This window comes from Mytilus edulis, chromosome 4 (genome assembly GCF_963676685.1).
Source record: "Mytilus edulis chromosome 4, xbMytEdul2.2, whole genome shotgun sequence".
Classification (NCBI taxonomy): domain Eukaryota; kingdom Metazoa; phylum Mollusca; class Bivalvia; order Mytilida; family Mytilidae; genus Mytilus; species Mytilus edulis.
The window spans coordinates 94,529,944-94,546,081 of NC_092347.1; the positions used below are offsets into that span (position 1 = coordinate 94,529,944).

General features: G+C 29.8%; 1 protein-coding gene across 1 annotated transcript; it reads left to right on the top strand.

Annotated features, from left to right (window-relative positions):
• Positions 1 to 2,196: 2,196 nt before the first annotated feature.
• On the top strand, positions 2,197 to 7,099 carry LOC139521096 (homeobox protein MSH-B-like). The gene is made up of 2 exons (XM_071314368.1): positions 2,197 to 2,793; positions 6,224 to 7,099. The coding sequence occupies exons 1-2, from the start codon at positions 2,340 to 2,342 to the stop codon at positions 6,643 to 6,645; spliced, it is 876 nt and encodes a 291-aa protein (XP_071170469.1). The 5' UTR covers positions 2,197 to 2,339; the 3' UTR covers positions 6,646 to 7,099.
• The last annotated feature ends 9,039 nt before the right edge of the window (positions 7,100 to 16,138 follow it).

Genomic DNA, 16,138 nt, shown 5'->3' on the forward strand with positions numbered 1-16,138 from the left:
CATCCTAAACGCTAGCAATTTATGGAAATTACGGCACACTTTGTTTGAAATTATTCCCTCGCCTATCGCCTCGGGTAATTAAAATCTAAGGTATCATTATTATGATCAATGTTTTGGTAATCACATTAGAAGCTAGTTATAAGATAAAAATCTAATGGCCAATGATAGGATATTTTTCTCCATTATTTTGTTAGTTTGGATTGCGTGGTAATGTGACAACTAAGATTACTGCTATATAAACAGATCTTTATAAAAGTGTTACATTAATTGGCTTATTTTACACAATTGCTGTCCAATTCCTGATGATATCAAAATCTAAATTACTGTTCAGATTTTGATTTGAACTACGGAATAAATGAATGTCAATATTTAATTTTTGTTATAAAATATAAACACTATAGAGAAGATTTTGGAGGTGATAGCTCAGGATATTGATAGTGTATATTTAAAAACTAAATTTAATATTTCATAATTTTCTTCAACATTTTATAGATTCCATTATTGTTCTTTGTGTTGTTGATTTGTTTAAAGAAATAAACAAAATAAATCCCAACTATTTGTCATTTTTAATCAGAAATAGTACTCTTGAAGGGAGTGATGCAAAAAAAGGTTTTATCAAAACTTTGGTGTACATGAATAAAAGGACATGTCGAATAGACGTTAATGAGACAGCTCGCCAAAAAATATAAAAAAAGAAGAGAATCTCAGAGGTGTACAAAGGGTCTCCTTATTTTGGTTCTGAAACAGATTTTTTTCTTTCGTAGAAAAGGAGGTTAGATAAGTTGAATGAAATAAAATATAATGCAAAGATTTGATTTACCCATATTCATTAAGTTTTATTTACTTCAATTGGAATCAATCAATAAAAAAAAACTATATAAAAAAGGCACTTCGAATTATCATGTTATTACAAAGTTATATAGTTGTGTTTCTAGAATATATTTTTCTTAACATTTTCTATAAAATCCTAGATTTTCTTCAATTTTAAAAACAAACAGAAAATAATTAGCCATAAATCAAAGATTTTTTTTAAATCTCGTACCATCTTCTGTCTTCAATTTAGTTTATTTTAAATCTTAAAAGTAATTAATATCAATAAATGCATACTTAGGAATAAATAACTAACATTATTCTTTTACTTTATTGAATAAGACAAATTATCGCGAATCACAATCTTGAAAAAAATATATCTGTTTGATACGTGAAGTATATATTTCACTGATAATCGTTTCCATTTTTCACACTGAGTAAAAATGAATACTAAATGAATCGAGACAATTCATTATTTATTTGAACCATTTCGAATCAAAATCCATCATTTCCTCACTCAAATAATTAAATTATGTATATATCAATTTGAAATGATTTATTCAAACCAAAATGTGTTTTGAAAATGACAGAAAGTGTAGAAATTTGATTCTAGAATTAAAGAAACATATGTTGAAATTAACTATACTTTTGAAATATAAATAAAATTAGAAATTTAAACACAACTATAATATATCTTCTATTAATACGAATTTAATTGAAGTTTTGAAATTCGATGTGAACTTAAAAGCTGGATTTAATTTAAAGATAACTATATCGTTGTCTATTTACTTAAAATTAAAGCGACAGCACCAGAAGGTGTTAGAAAACCGACTATTTTTCTTTTTATTGACGGGTTTTACTTGATGTTGATTTTTGATATTGTGATCCCACCCTCATTTAACAGATGATGTGGCTCGGCGCCTGTTACTCTTGTAAGTGACTTCGCCGTTCTTTGCGATGACACCGTTGATACAGACCGTAATGAGCAATTAGTGATATACTATACGAAGGGTAATTGATCATTTCTAATAGGGGCAAATAACAAGAGTGACTTTTAGATCATCTAAATTAATCTACCTTTAAATAAAGTGGATTCAAAAGTGTGATAATAATATACTTAGTTTCATAACCCGAGGAGGTAGCTGATATTTCTTTTGTCAATACGACTGACAAGGCCTTTGATCAAATTTGCTTTGAATATCACCCACCGAAGTGTTTCAAATTATCTTCTGTTTGCTAACACACACCATCTCGACATACTTGAATGATTTTCAACAGTTTCCAATGAAAAGACGGTAATTTATACGCCATTACACACCAATTTGTAATCTCACCAATGGTGACTTTCTGATTGGTTGACGTCACTTCCGAACAGTGCATATGGATGATAAAACTTTCAAAGTGATTCTGAATGGATACAGTAGTGGAAAAGACGACCGAAAGAGTGCTTAAAACTTTTTCATACTATATTCTTGATATTTATTAGTGAAATTATTTAATATTAACAATAGTATTTCTGATGAACAAATATGCAGCCGGTTCCGTTTTCCTCTAGTGACAATTCTGCTTTCAGTAAGCTACCGTCATCAACCGCATCAAAATCATCCGAAAAAACAGAACAGTCAAATAGTGAAAATATGTCTGAAAAACCTCAGGAAAACCAAAGTGCTAAACTATCTCCATCCTCTGGACAGAAACAAGTTTTAAAATTTAGTGTGGATTCAATAATGTCTGAAAAGGGACCCATCAATGACAGAGACAACACAGAATCCCCCAATTCTGTGAGTTCTGAAGACAGTTTACAGGAGCAACCAAGGATTCCTTCAGCCACAATGGGACCTTTTAGTATGGATGACATTTTAAATAAACAAACAATCTGTAGAAATGGTAATGTGCCACTTCCTGGAGAAAGTCGGTGGCAGAACTATTACAATACCTCATCATTCCCATGGTTATCAACGACGGGACTGTCTCCTCCAAAAGGTAAATAAATTAATATAGCAAAGAAAAAACTTTAAAATAAAATAATAATGATTTTTAAGTATATTACATGTTTCTTTACATTGATTACAAATAATTATTGGACTCTGGGAGAGTACTGTCTCATTGGCAATCATATTACATCTTCTTAATTTTATATTATCTCGAAATTTGAGTTTAAAAACTCAATAAGTATAACTCTGTGTAAATTCTTAGTTTATTTGTTTATTATCTTATCTGATGGAGAGTCGATTGTTTTCAAAATAAAGATGAATATAAGTAATAAATTGGTTTGTATTTAAAATTTCTTTTTAACTGTTTAAATATTAATTTTGAAAAAGCTATTAAAATATCAATATGATCGAATTTTGTGTTAAACTAACTTGATATATCATACACAATTTTAAATAGAGCAACATAGAAATAAATGAGAAAAAACTATTTTTCTGTGAATTTTCATGTTAAAATAATTTTTAATTTTTAAGTAATAAAAATTCCAATAACAATCATACACTTAACTGAACACATAAGTTAAAAGGTGGTAATTTTAAATGATGAAAAGAAAAAAAAAACTCTCAACAATTTTTCAAAGGGCTTTATAAGAAATAGAAATATTTCAGTTATTAGAATGTTGCATTTTTAAATATCCTAAAAAAATTTATGTTATTCATATTTTAATGTATTTTTTTTCAAAGATCTAAGGTTGAATAGAAATAACATTAATATTAATTTTCCACGTACATATTTAAAATGTGCATATTAATAAAATTAACATCTCTTTAACATGTGACATTACATTGAAATTAAGTATGATTAACATTATAACAAATGAGTGTAACCATTTGTAGTTCATTACAAGTTTACAAAGAAGACAAATAGATCGGATTGATAGAACATTAATTTAAAACCTAATCGATGATTGAATTAATGATTTTAATAAATAAAATTACTGTAGGGTAATGTAAAGTGATTACCGATGATAATGGACCGACAATAGATACATTTGTATTTTAGATGAGATAAAATTACACCCAAAGCTATTTTTTAATGTTTTCATTAATATTCGCACCTGTCTCTTTACTTTGTAGTTTATACCTTTGTAGTCGTACCTGTAAAAAAAATATTATGCCCAAAAACTTAAAAATTATGCATAATTTTATAGGATCATCAAAGTACGAAATTATATCTTCAGTTGTGATTTTATCACTGGTATTATGTATAAAACCGTCAGAGTTCTTTTGTGTATTAACTTTAAAGCAGTTTTTAGTATATTGCAATTGATGTTATATTTATGAATGCGTGTGTTATCATTTTTTTTTTTATTGAGGTTGAGTGTTTTTGAACGAATGTGTTTATTCATTTAAATAAATAACAAATATGAGTAGGTTAAATATGAAATGTTTATGTATGCGTGTGTTATAATTTTTTTAATTGAGGTTGAGTGTTTTTGAACGAATTCATTTGCATTAATAACAAATATGAGCAGTAAAAGATAAACATACCGAAATGTTATAATTGTTTAATTTTGAGCAATTCTAAAGAAAGTAAGAATATAGAGCTTTGGTATGATTGTCGAAGACACAACTATCCACCAGAATCCAAATAAAGTGGATGCAAGCAATAATATGTAACCCTGTACAGTCTTCAGCAATGAACATGATCAATTCTAATAGTAATTCCAAGTCTTTATTTACACATGTTTAAATATTAAGCAAAACTGTTATGCTATCAAAACTCATTTTATAACTTTGATCGTCGAATGTATATATAATTTTTGGTTTTTGTTGTTTCTTTCAATTTCCTTGACACAATTTCACGCAAAAATATGCAAATAGCAAAAATACGATAACCTTGGAAAAAAACGAAATTTTGTGCACTTTTAACATAACTGTTTGCATCTGTTAGACCATGAAATTACGCTATGGAACAAACCATTTTATTTTCGCTTGAATTTGCTAATATCCTCATCAATTTTTAAAATTGTAAATCTTACTAAATTACATGGGTTAATATGTGTAATCATGTGTATTTCAATTTCATGCATGATAAAAACATAAAAAAGAAATATAAATTTATTTTTCATAATAAATTCTGTAGGCAAATATGAATGCACCCTACGATTCGGTCTTTATCTAATAGATAAATCTTTGTATAAATTTGTATGAATTGAGCTGTTTGAAAATATTTAACGTAAGACATAATTCAAATAAATTGGAATAGAATTGAGCTGTTTAATAACTTAATGTTTGTCTATATTGTTAAATTGAAAAGGAATTGCAGCGTTGACTTATTTTGTAAGAAGATGTCGTAAAAGACCATACTGATTTACGATATTATAATGTTACGGTAGATATATCATACATTTTTTTTTTTACAATTCCCATTATTTTGAAAAATTGAAAAATTATAATTCAAGAAAACAAAATTTCACATATAATTAACCGACGCAAATGCTTATTTCAAGTTAATTATATATAAAAGTATATATTTGAAGAGTTAGAAAGTTCTTGTCCAGTCTGAACAAACTTCCCCCCCTGGGACCGCTGAAATAACTTTAAAATCGGACCCTCACATTTTATTTCCTTTATGAGTTGGCTGATTTGTAATGAACATTTGACAAAAATTTTTTAAAGGAAAATTAATAATAAAATCGATGCCATCTTAGACTTTTCATATTTTCAGATCCATATTGGGTTTTCGTTACCTCAAACTAGTGTGCTTGCCGCTATAAATTCTGAACATATTGTAAAATGGACTGTATATTAACTTTGCTTTTGGTTTGATTTGTGAAGTCTGGTGATCATAAAGTTTTTGGAGGGAAATACATATCAAATAATAATCCATTTATAATTTGCTAACTACTACAATAAAGATAATGGAACAAATTCAAGAAAAGTTATGAAACTTGAGCATCGTAAACTAGCGTGTCATATTAACGATACACATTAATGTTGTCACTGAAATGAACATCTCGTAAATCACGCGGTCAAAATAGCTGCCAATTAATTGAATTAAGATAAAATGTTCAATAGTTGGAAGATAATTATTAGTGTTAAGTCTGTTAATAACCTTCTACGCTGTCAATCAGTATAGCACGGTGTCGTTCAATTTATTGTATCAATCCCTTATCAATGATACCTTTCAACAGGCCTCTTCAATTATTGCTACCGATAATTAATTTTAATAAATTTAGGTTTACTTGTTGACTAAATGGTGAGATAATGTGCGTCTAATTAAATGTTCAGTATATTATGCTGCAGTATCACAGAACAATCAGCTAGAGGTAAAACAGATGACCCCCGCGAATTAACAGATATTCGCAGGCAGACACTTTATCAATATTGCTGATTTGCATTCGTGATATGGTTAATAATACAATTATCTAATTGAGATAACAGTTAATGTGTGTTAATGTTGTTTTTCTTTATTGTAGGACCTCCTAGTCCCGGAGGAAGGATAAACCCACAGAAATGTACTTTACGGAAGCATAAAACAAACAGAAAACCTAGAACCCCTTTTACAACGTCTCAACTGCTAGCATTAGAGAGGAAATTTCGCCAAAAACAATATCTGTCTATAGCTGAACGTGCTGAATTTTCAGCTTCTTTGAACTTAACTGAAACTCAAGTAAAAATTTGGTTTCAGAACCGAAGAGCAAAAGCAAAAAGACTTCATGAAGCGGAATTAGAAAAACTTAAAATGGCATCAAAACCTATGCTTCCGCCTGCAATAGGGGTTACTTTTCCCGCCGCTGCAGCTTTTTATGGAAACCATTTTGGACGACCACAAAATTTCCCTCATTCATTCATGTCTCCTTTTAGTTATGGAAGTGTCAGCATGGTATATCATCATTAGATTTTATTACAAACTTGTGTGACCAAAGACTGGACCATTGTTCCATGTTACATTACGGGTGATCGAAAAGTACATTGCGTGCTATCACATGTGCTCCTGATTGTCCTTTTCTCGGTGCTAGCAAGATGGTGACCAACAAACTTGAAGCATAAAAACTAATTGCTGAGTCAGTCTGGATGTGTAGATTACGTATATGTGCTTCAGCAGAGATTAAAAACTGCATTAAACACTTATGAAAAAAAACTTGCCAAAATATTTTGTTTTTGTTGATGTAAGGTAACGGATATTTTTTGGTTATTCGTTTTGTATATATCAAATAATATTTATAAAAATCACGTGGTTATTCCCGTTGTTGTAAAATACATTTATTTGCAATTAAATATATGATTTACACCTTCAAATGTTGTTTATAATTTTATTATATTTAAGATGAATAAAAGTCGTTCATACTGTTTATTATTTCCAAATTATGAGATGTGTTAAATGATTTGTGAAAAGTATCCAATAAAAATACATTTTATAGGCGCAATATATATGTATTGAAAATTGATATTTATGACCGTTAATGAAGTTGTCGAGCAAAATGAGTTTCTAAAAGCAGGTGGCAGTAAAGAAGGATTTTTCATAGAACTACAAAAATGTTATGTTTAAAAATATATGAATCGCTTCCTTTACCTCACACAAATGAAATATCATTAACAAATAATAAAAACTACAAAATCTAAATACAACTGTGCATATTTTCAAACATAAACTGCTTATTTTTTAAACAAAAACACAGATTACAAACTATGCAAGTTCTTAAGATTACAACTTTTCATATGTTTATTAATGCCAAAACAAACGCTTGAAAGTACACGTACTTTTTATCTTTTCTGAATTGTTACAAATTTGACAAATAATTATTTGTAGGCATACAAAACTGAAGTTTGTGAACTTGGTTTCAAAGATTTTTTTTTATAGCGTTTAGATATAGATATGTCGAATTGATATTGTAAAATGAGTTTGCTAATAAGTGAAGACAGTACGGAATTTCTCTTTTATTTAAGGATGTACACCTCTGAGGAGCCAAAATTTTTTAGAATTCAACTTTTTTTCTAAACCTGATTTTGGGGTTTATATGACTGTAAAAAAATAATTGGTGAAGAAAAATTAATATATGGTGGTGCGCTTCTTTTTTTACTACGGCCCTCTGAAAGTACCCAATTTTGATGATTTTTCCATTTTTCATCAATTTTTACCCATTTTTGGCTATCATCGTGAAGAAAAATCACAGTTCCACAATTAAACTTTTTTTCATACTCTCAATAAATATGAAGTGGACCAATCTGAATAAATTCAACTAAAAAAAATATAGGTAGGTGTTAATATAAAAAAGTTTTATCATATTTTGATTCTTTTTCATGTCAAATTTACCATGTTGACAATGATTGAAAAAAAAAACCATATCTATGAAATTTGAAAAGAAAAAGTTATTTGGGATGTTTATGTTTCTGGTAAAATATTTTTTTGTACCCCTCACCCATTTTCTCAAAATTTCACTAAAAAAAGACTGACTTGATTAGTAATAAAACTTGAAAAATTTCATTACTCAAAACAACTCAATTCTTTCACAGATTTAAGTTTGATATGATAATTATCAAATTCATTGCTATTTTCCACTACATGTTTTGGAAATAATTCCAGAACGAGATTTCAATGAGACTGAACGAGACTGAAATGTCAGAAGAATACATCCTAAAGATATAATATCCTGTATTTAGACTTGTAAAATTATGTAAATTATATGTAATTCTGTCCGAGAATAAAATATTAATATTGATTTTTCTCTTGATCGTTGAAAAGACTATAAAATGGTTGTTCATTGAAAAAATTAACGAAATTTATCCAAATAGTGCGGAAATAAAAAACAAAATTGTAAAAACTTTCAACTTTATTCAAACTATATACAGTATTTCAAACCTTGCTCTATAACGAAAAGACATTAAATTTGAAATATATATTAAAGTCTGTGTCATTTTGGTCTTTTGAGGACAGTTGTCTCATTGGCAATCATACCTCATCTTCTTTTTTATATTAAATATTTCATTTTGCAAGTATTCGTTAAAAATTTAGTAAATATTTTAACCGATAATTAGTGATACAAAATTGAAGGTTTCAAAGTTACAGCACCAACAATTAGTTACCGTGGGGCAGGGCTACTCCATGCAAAAATGGGGATAAAACAAGTTGGATAGGGATAGAGCATAAATCTTGCTATGTATAAGGAAGTAGAAGTTAAGGAAGGATAAATGAGACTTCAAGGCATCATTATCAATTTAATGAAATTCAACATGTATTTTTTAGTTTTCATTTTCGATGTATTGCTCGCATGTACATCTTTTGTTGTTTAAATTCCGTTTATCATAATAGAACGAATACAGTCTGTTTAAATACAGTGGGAGTTAAACTAAAAAAAAAAATTCCAAAAAAATTCTGACAACTTTGCCAACCGTGGCCGAGTAGTCAATTTGCATATACTAAAAGTACTGACGAAGCACATTGACAAAATTATTCTATTTAAATACAACTGACTACTATAACACATATAGGAGTCTCCGAATACAAACATGGAAACTATTCTATTGTAGTCAAATATATGTTAGAATCCGTAAATGTCGGGGTTTAATGTAATGTATCAAAGATAGAAGATTACATGAAATTTATGTCTAGTGTCTTGGATATCTCTGTTCCCATGTTCCTAGCATTCATTTGGAATACATATTACTGTGCACATTCCTTCTTTTGAACTGTCGAATTGGTATAAATATTATATTTCCAAAATATTTTTATGACTCTGCAATCAGAGTAAAATGGGCGGATTTTTATCGCCTTTTATCTGCAATGGCTTGTCATAGATAAAACCATCAGCCAAACAAGATTTTCACCTTTAATCATTTTGAACATGTTCTCAAGTCTGATTGTGGACAATAAAAATATTGAAGACCTCCCATCTCGCCCTTACTTTCACAGTTTAGCCAATGTTCCTGTCAAATTTGAATTTGTTCAGACGTAAAACATTGAATGATTCAAATTATCTCCCAAAGTGTAATTTTCTATGAGGTAACTGTATACCTCTCTTTAGCCAACACTACACAACTTTGATACAATCCAACTGATGAATAATATTGATAAACACATTTACAAACGTCGAGATTATTAAGTTAAATTATAAAACTTGAGGCTGTCTTTAAAAAAACTTATTCTGTCTTCTGTATGTAGACAGGATGGTACCTTCCTTGAGGATTTTTCAACATTAAACAAAAAAACTGATACTTTTTATGTTTTTGTCTATTTTTTAAAGTACAAATTTATGCTTTTCATATACGATAGGTCGAGTATCCACAGAAGGGTTAAGACTGGTTTCAGAATTTAAAAAAAAAAAACATTACCAGATACAAATGCAGGCTTTTAATTTTGTATACCATATACGTACGGTTCGTCTTCAAATACTCAACAGTCTCGCTCGAATCAAAAATATTAAATGGTCAAATCAAGTATGAATTTGAATACCTTTGAGGACCCAAAATTCTGAAAGGTTTAAAATTTACCAAATAATGTTAATATTCCTGCTAATGTGTTTCATGCAATTCGGAGTTTCTGTGTTTGCCACATACTGTGCTAAAGGTATTTATTTATGGGGTAGAAATATCCTTATAATTTCGAAACATTCAAAGTTTTGTAAAAAGTTAATTCATGAATATGAACATACCTATATGATATCAGCAGTATATAAAATAAATTAATTTCTACATATTAATCATTTGGAGAAATGATTTAATAGAGTTTTAAAAAGAAATGTTCTCATTAGCTTTGGTGACGTGTGATTTATACGCGAAGATCATTACTATTTCATCAAAATATTTCCACAATTTTGGGGTCCCTCACTTTGAAGTTTTAAACCACCAAAACTGAAATGAAAGTCACTGATGACGTGAAAGTGGGTAACCAATAGACTCATGCACCCTTCCTCTATTTCATGATTGAATCATGTCCATTTGGTAACATCGGAACATTAATCAAAAGGTTCAAAACAATTTATTCTAGCTGAATGTGTGTCTATTTACTTTAACGTTATTTATTTATTAGGCTTGGAGTAATTACATCTTTATAACCGTTTCATCTTTGTATTATTTACACAGATTTCTCAACCCAATAAAAATACATATGTTTGTATAGCAAGGTAAGCATGTTAATATACCGTAATTATCTGTTCCAAGTGATAACAAATAGAGCTTTCAACACGAGCTATCAAATAAAAACACGTTATTATCTAATTTGATAACTCTAATTTAAAATATTTACAGTAGAGATGTTAGAAGTGATATGATAATGTCAGAGAATAGTGAGGTTCCAGACGAAACAGGGATACAGACACATTACAAACGTAAATAAACAAACGATTACTGACACGGCTAATGTTACAACACAGCAATATGTTTACACACATTCTGATAGGGCCTCCTTGTAAGCTTTGTTGTTCTAAAATTCCTTCTGAAGTAAATATTTTGATTTTTAATTTTTTTTTTTTTTTTTAATTTAAAGAAATCATAAGTACAAATTTTAAGACAGCACTGATCTTATAAACAGATGTAAATAGAGAGATGTTGGTTATTCTTCAGTGTGATATCAACAAAAAACAAAACCAGTAAAAAACAGTAGTTTACCAATCTTCAAAAGTCGAAAATTGATTTGACAAACAAAGTAAGCAAAATAATGAGGGATTCGCTTGAGCACCAAATAGAGCGAGACACTGTAAGCGTTTCGTGCTAATTATACATGAACCACTCGCCATGCAAATCTAGAACCAATCCGTATATCAGGATGACAAATAGGACACGGTCGGTAAATTGACAATTAAGACGATTGTTTTCAAGTCGACAAGGCCAGTATTTCGGGATTAGGGATACAAACACGTCGTTTTGGTCAACCAATTAGCGATGGTACCACCGTCAAAATGGTGTGACGATTTGAAATGGGTTTATATGTATAATTGAATGAATAACAAGAGTTGCAGTTTATGTGCTTTAGTGAAAAGTATAATAGCAAAAATGCCAAACTCCAAAGGAAAATACAATACGGAAAGTCCTATATCAATGACAAAATCAAAAGCTCGACCACATCAAACGAATGAAAAGCAACTGCCATATTCCCGACTTGGTACAGAAATTTCCTTATTAAACCTGGTTTTATATCTTTCTAAACCTCTCACTTTATTTTACAGTCGCATATAATTCCATTTTATTGACAACCATGGGAGCAAAACAAACATACTTAAAATTAAAAATTGTCAAAAATTTGCATAAAGCAGTCGACATTTTGTTATAATTTTAATCACCACAACACGCAATTCATATGATAAATAACGTCATTACCTTTAACCATCATGTATTATTTGTAAAGTTAATACGGAATATTTATAAACAAGGTCTCGGTATCTTTCAATGAACTTTTTGTTCAGAAAAAGGATGAGACGTTCTTTTACATAACCCTTGTTCATCAACTCTCTGCTCAAACACTGGTAACTTTTATACAGTTGGAGTAGTAGGGGCAAGCACTGGAACAATTCTTTTTTGTTTGTGTTTTCAGGATAATCTTTCCACTTTATACTAGTTTTAAAAATAGAATACCGTCTTCGTTTCTTTCAAAGTCAGTTAATAATGGGACGAAGAAGAATACTATTATAGTTTTTGGTCAATAATTTAATTATTATGTTTGTTTTGTTCACGCATCGTTGTAAATATAACGGAATTTGATGAGATTGTTGTAAAAGTGAGAGGTTTAACGCTATAAAACCAGGTTCAATCCACCATTTTCTACATTTGAAATGCCTGTACCAAGTAAGGAATATTGACAGTTGTTGTCCATTCGTTTGATGTGTTTTGTCATTTGATTTTGCCGTGTGATTATGGCCTTTCCGATTGAATTTTCCTCGGAGTTCAGTATTTTTGTGATTTTACTTTTTAAAGGCTTAGGTCATTTCAATAATTGAAAAATTGAAAATTTGGACAACATTTTGTTTCTGAATGTTTTCTATGCAGTGTTTTGTCTTCATTGATGTTCGAGATTATAAAATATTTGGAAATCCAAACTTGGTAACATGTTGGTCTGCAGAAATTCACATATGAACGAATTGTCCGTCTTCAAACATTTTGCCTTTAATTTGTATTTCATTTTGATTATGTGACAATAACAGTACTAAATAAATTTGCTATGTACATTTTAGTTCTTCACAACACAATATATTGAATCCATGCTTACAATACAGATAGCTTTTCCACGAATGAGACATCATTATCAAGCTACGTGGCAAAATAAACGTTTCAAACATTCTAATCTATTTTCAAATTTCATAGAATATTTCTTGCAATAAAATAAATTCATAAAGAATTATCTTAACAATGTCTCTCATATTCTGTAGTTTTTGGAATATTAATAATACCCATCAGATACGCCCATTATCAAAAGTCCGGGAAACAAAACACATGGATATTCGGAAGCATACAACTGAACAGCAAATAGAAACTCCTTAAACGACTTAATCTATGCCACGATAATAATGAAGTTTCGTAAAACAATAGTATCCTGGAATGGAAAGTTCGTATTCACTACTATGATTTGCGAAGGTCGAAACATATGGTTGTGTGGCATATTCTCAACATTTATTTGCATTAAAATTCAAAGAGTTTAAACTTATACTAAATTCTGTACTACCCCTCCCTTTACTTTGAGGAATATTTCCGCTTTCCAACAGTTTTTATACTGTTAAAACTCCCAAGTTTTGTCTCTTATGAGAAGAAACATGGAGATTATATGTGGTAAACAAACAAAATATATATGAATAATCAATATCTCCCCTAAAGAGGCTTAGTTTGTCCTCAGATGAAAACGTATTGCTATAGTGATTGCATTATGCTTAATTCAATCTAAGTTCTGCTCTATAGATGCTGTTCTCTTAGGGAAAAATTTAGTTTCATACCATGCTAAAATCATCTATCTAATTGAAGTTTACAATAAAGATACTACAGATACAGTTCAGAGGCTTGTTTATCGAAACTGTCCTAAGTTCCGTCATAAGAATTTCTTAGGACAGAATTTAGGATAAAGTTAGGACCGACTTACGACACGTCTCAGCGTGCACATCGAAGCTATCTTAGGAATATCTTAGCTAGGATGTCCTAACCGCTGTCCTAAGTATTGGCGGAAAAGAAAATACAAAATAAATATGAAAAAATAAAATATGATACTAGTATCATATTTTATTGATAATTCTGTTTTTTTTATGGTTGATTAGAAACTGGTTATTAGTTTTAAATCAAACGTCACTTTGTGCGTTTATCGATTTGGCTAACGTAGCTGTGAATTTTGATGTCCTGGTTTAGGTTGTTTTATCTATCCGTTTTGATTCTGTATACTTATAGTCACCGGTTTTATCATATATATCTTTTATATATATAAAAAGAAGATGTGGTATGACTGCCAATGAGACAACTCTCCAAAAGAGACCAAAATGACACATAAATTAACAGCTATAAATCACCGTACGGCCTTCAACAATAAGCAAAGCCCATACCGCATAGTCAGCTATAAAAGGCACCGAAATGACAATATAAAAGAATTCAAACGAAAAAACTAACGGCCTTATCTATAAATAGTCATTTTTATAAAAATTTGCTTTTTGCAAACGCATGAATCATTCTAAATAATAAGGATGTTCTTATCCCAGGCAGAAAACCATAGCCGTATTGGGCACAACTTTTTGAAACTTTTGGTCCTCAATGCTCTTAAACTTTGTACTTGTTTTGGCTTTCGAACTTTTTTCATCAGAGCGTCACTGGTTAGTCTTGTTTGGACAAAACGAGCGTTTGGCGTATTAATGTTTAACCCTGGCACCTTTTGTTAGCTATTATTCGTGTGTTTCTCTGTCCTATATGTTCTCCCATTTATTTGTATTGTAATCCTATCATGTAATGTTGTAATTTTAAAGTTATATTTAACATTGCCATAAAAGCGGGAGGGTTGGCATGCCACAAAACCAGGTTCAACCCACCGTGTTTGTTTGTTTTTTTTTTTTATTAAAATGTCCTACTGAGTCAGGAAAATGGCCATTGTTATATCATAGTTCTCTGTGTATGTTACATTTTAATGTTGTGTGCCTGTTGTGTCGTAGATCTCCTCTTATATTTGATGTGTTTCCCTCAGTTTTAGTATGTAACCCGGATTTGTTTTTTTTCTCAATCGATTAATGAATTTTGAACAGCGGTATACTACTGTTGCCTTTATTTAGCTGATACTAATTGAAAATCTGTGTCAAAATTGATAATTAATAAGTCTGATTTCTCACCGGATAAGCACATATAAGTTGGATTATTTAAACATCATAAACTATTGAGTGCAAAGATTTGAATTATTTTACTGTTATTTTAAGAATTTTGTATACAAGTCTTGAAAGTAAATATTACATTTCCCTATTCAGCTACATGTATATATGCAGATACAACGTTTGTTTACGCGTTTTTATGCATACTTTACCTTGGTGGTTTTTTTATCCTTAGTGTTTGTAAAACAGTTATTGTGAAACTTCTTTTTTGTAACATCTAATTTGAGACAATCTTTACCGACATGATGACATTTACACGTGTTCATTGTTGTATGGATAAGATAAATACATCTTTTTTTTAGGAAGGTTTAGGCTAATTTCCTATTTCGTATCTGAATTTGATTTTAATGTTATGTTTTTAAAAATATTTCTACTTTCTGTTTAAAAACTTCAACTCGTTTTTAGTCCTGTGTCATATGAACAAGAGTAGATTTATCATACAAAAACTCACGCAAATCCTTCAAACCAAAGCGTAAGTAGTCCTCAGAATTTTTTGTGGGGATTCTAGTGTAAAAAGATGTCACCTAGCCATATATATATCTAAGTTTAATGATTGGGAACACATAAAATCCTTCAGCTACTCTCATTTTTTTTGCAACATAGATAATGTAGACAATTTAAATATAGAACACATACATTATAAACAACTAATTTTAAATTAAGTTAATCCAGGAATAAGTTGTCTAATTTGAACTTTTTGTTTAAACATGTACGAGAATAACGGATAAACGACATACGATGAGACAAAGGTGTGCTGCGAAATGGGAAGTTGACGATGTGAAAGTTGAGATCACCACGTTTATCATAAATACTGGTTTGAAGTCATCCATCTATATGTCAATATAGAGAAAAAGATAAAATATGAAACAGGCCTTATACTTTCGGTATGTCCTAAATCTGAAAATCACTGGGAAATATGAGATGCAAAACATCACCGAAATGTGGGTTCTTGAGAGACAGGACATTATCAATGGATCTGAAACTTTGAAAGATGATATTTTTAAGAAGGATCTGTATAAATTCTGCTTTATGTGAGTATATAAATAGTAGACCAGGAAAGGGGGACACATTGGT

Excerpts from the sequence above, each read along its gene's own strand:
- LOC139521096 (XM_071314368.1), top strand. The coding sequence starts at position 2,340 with ATGCAGCCGGTTCCGTTTTCCTCTAGTGACAATTCTGCTTTCAGTAAG. Across the intron at positions 2,794-6,223 it reads GGGACTGTCTCCTCCAAAAG|GACCTCCTAGTCCCGGAGGA; the intron begins GTAAATAAATTA and ends TCTTTATTGTAG.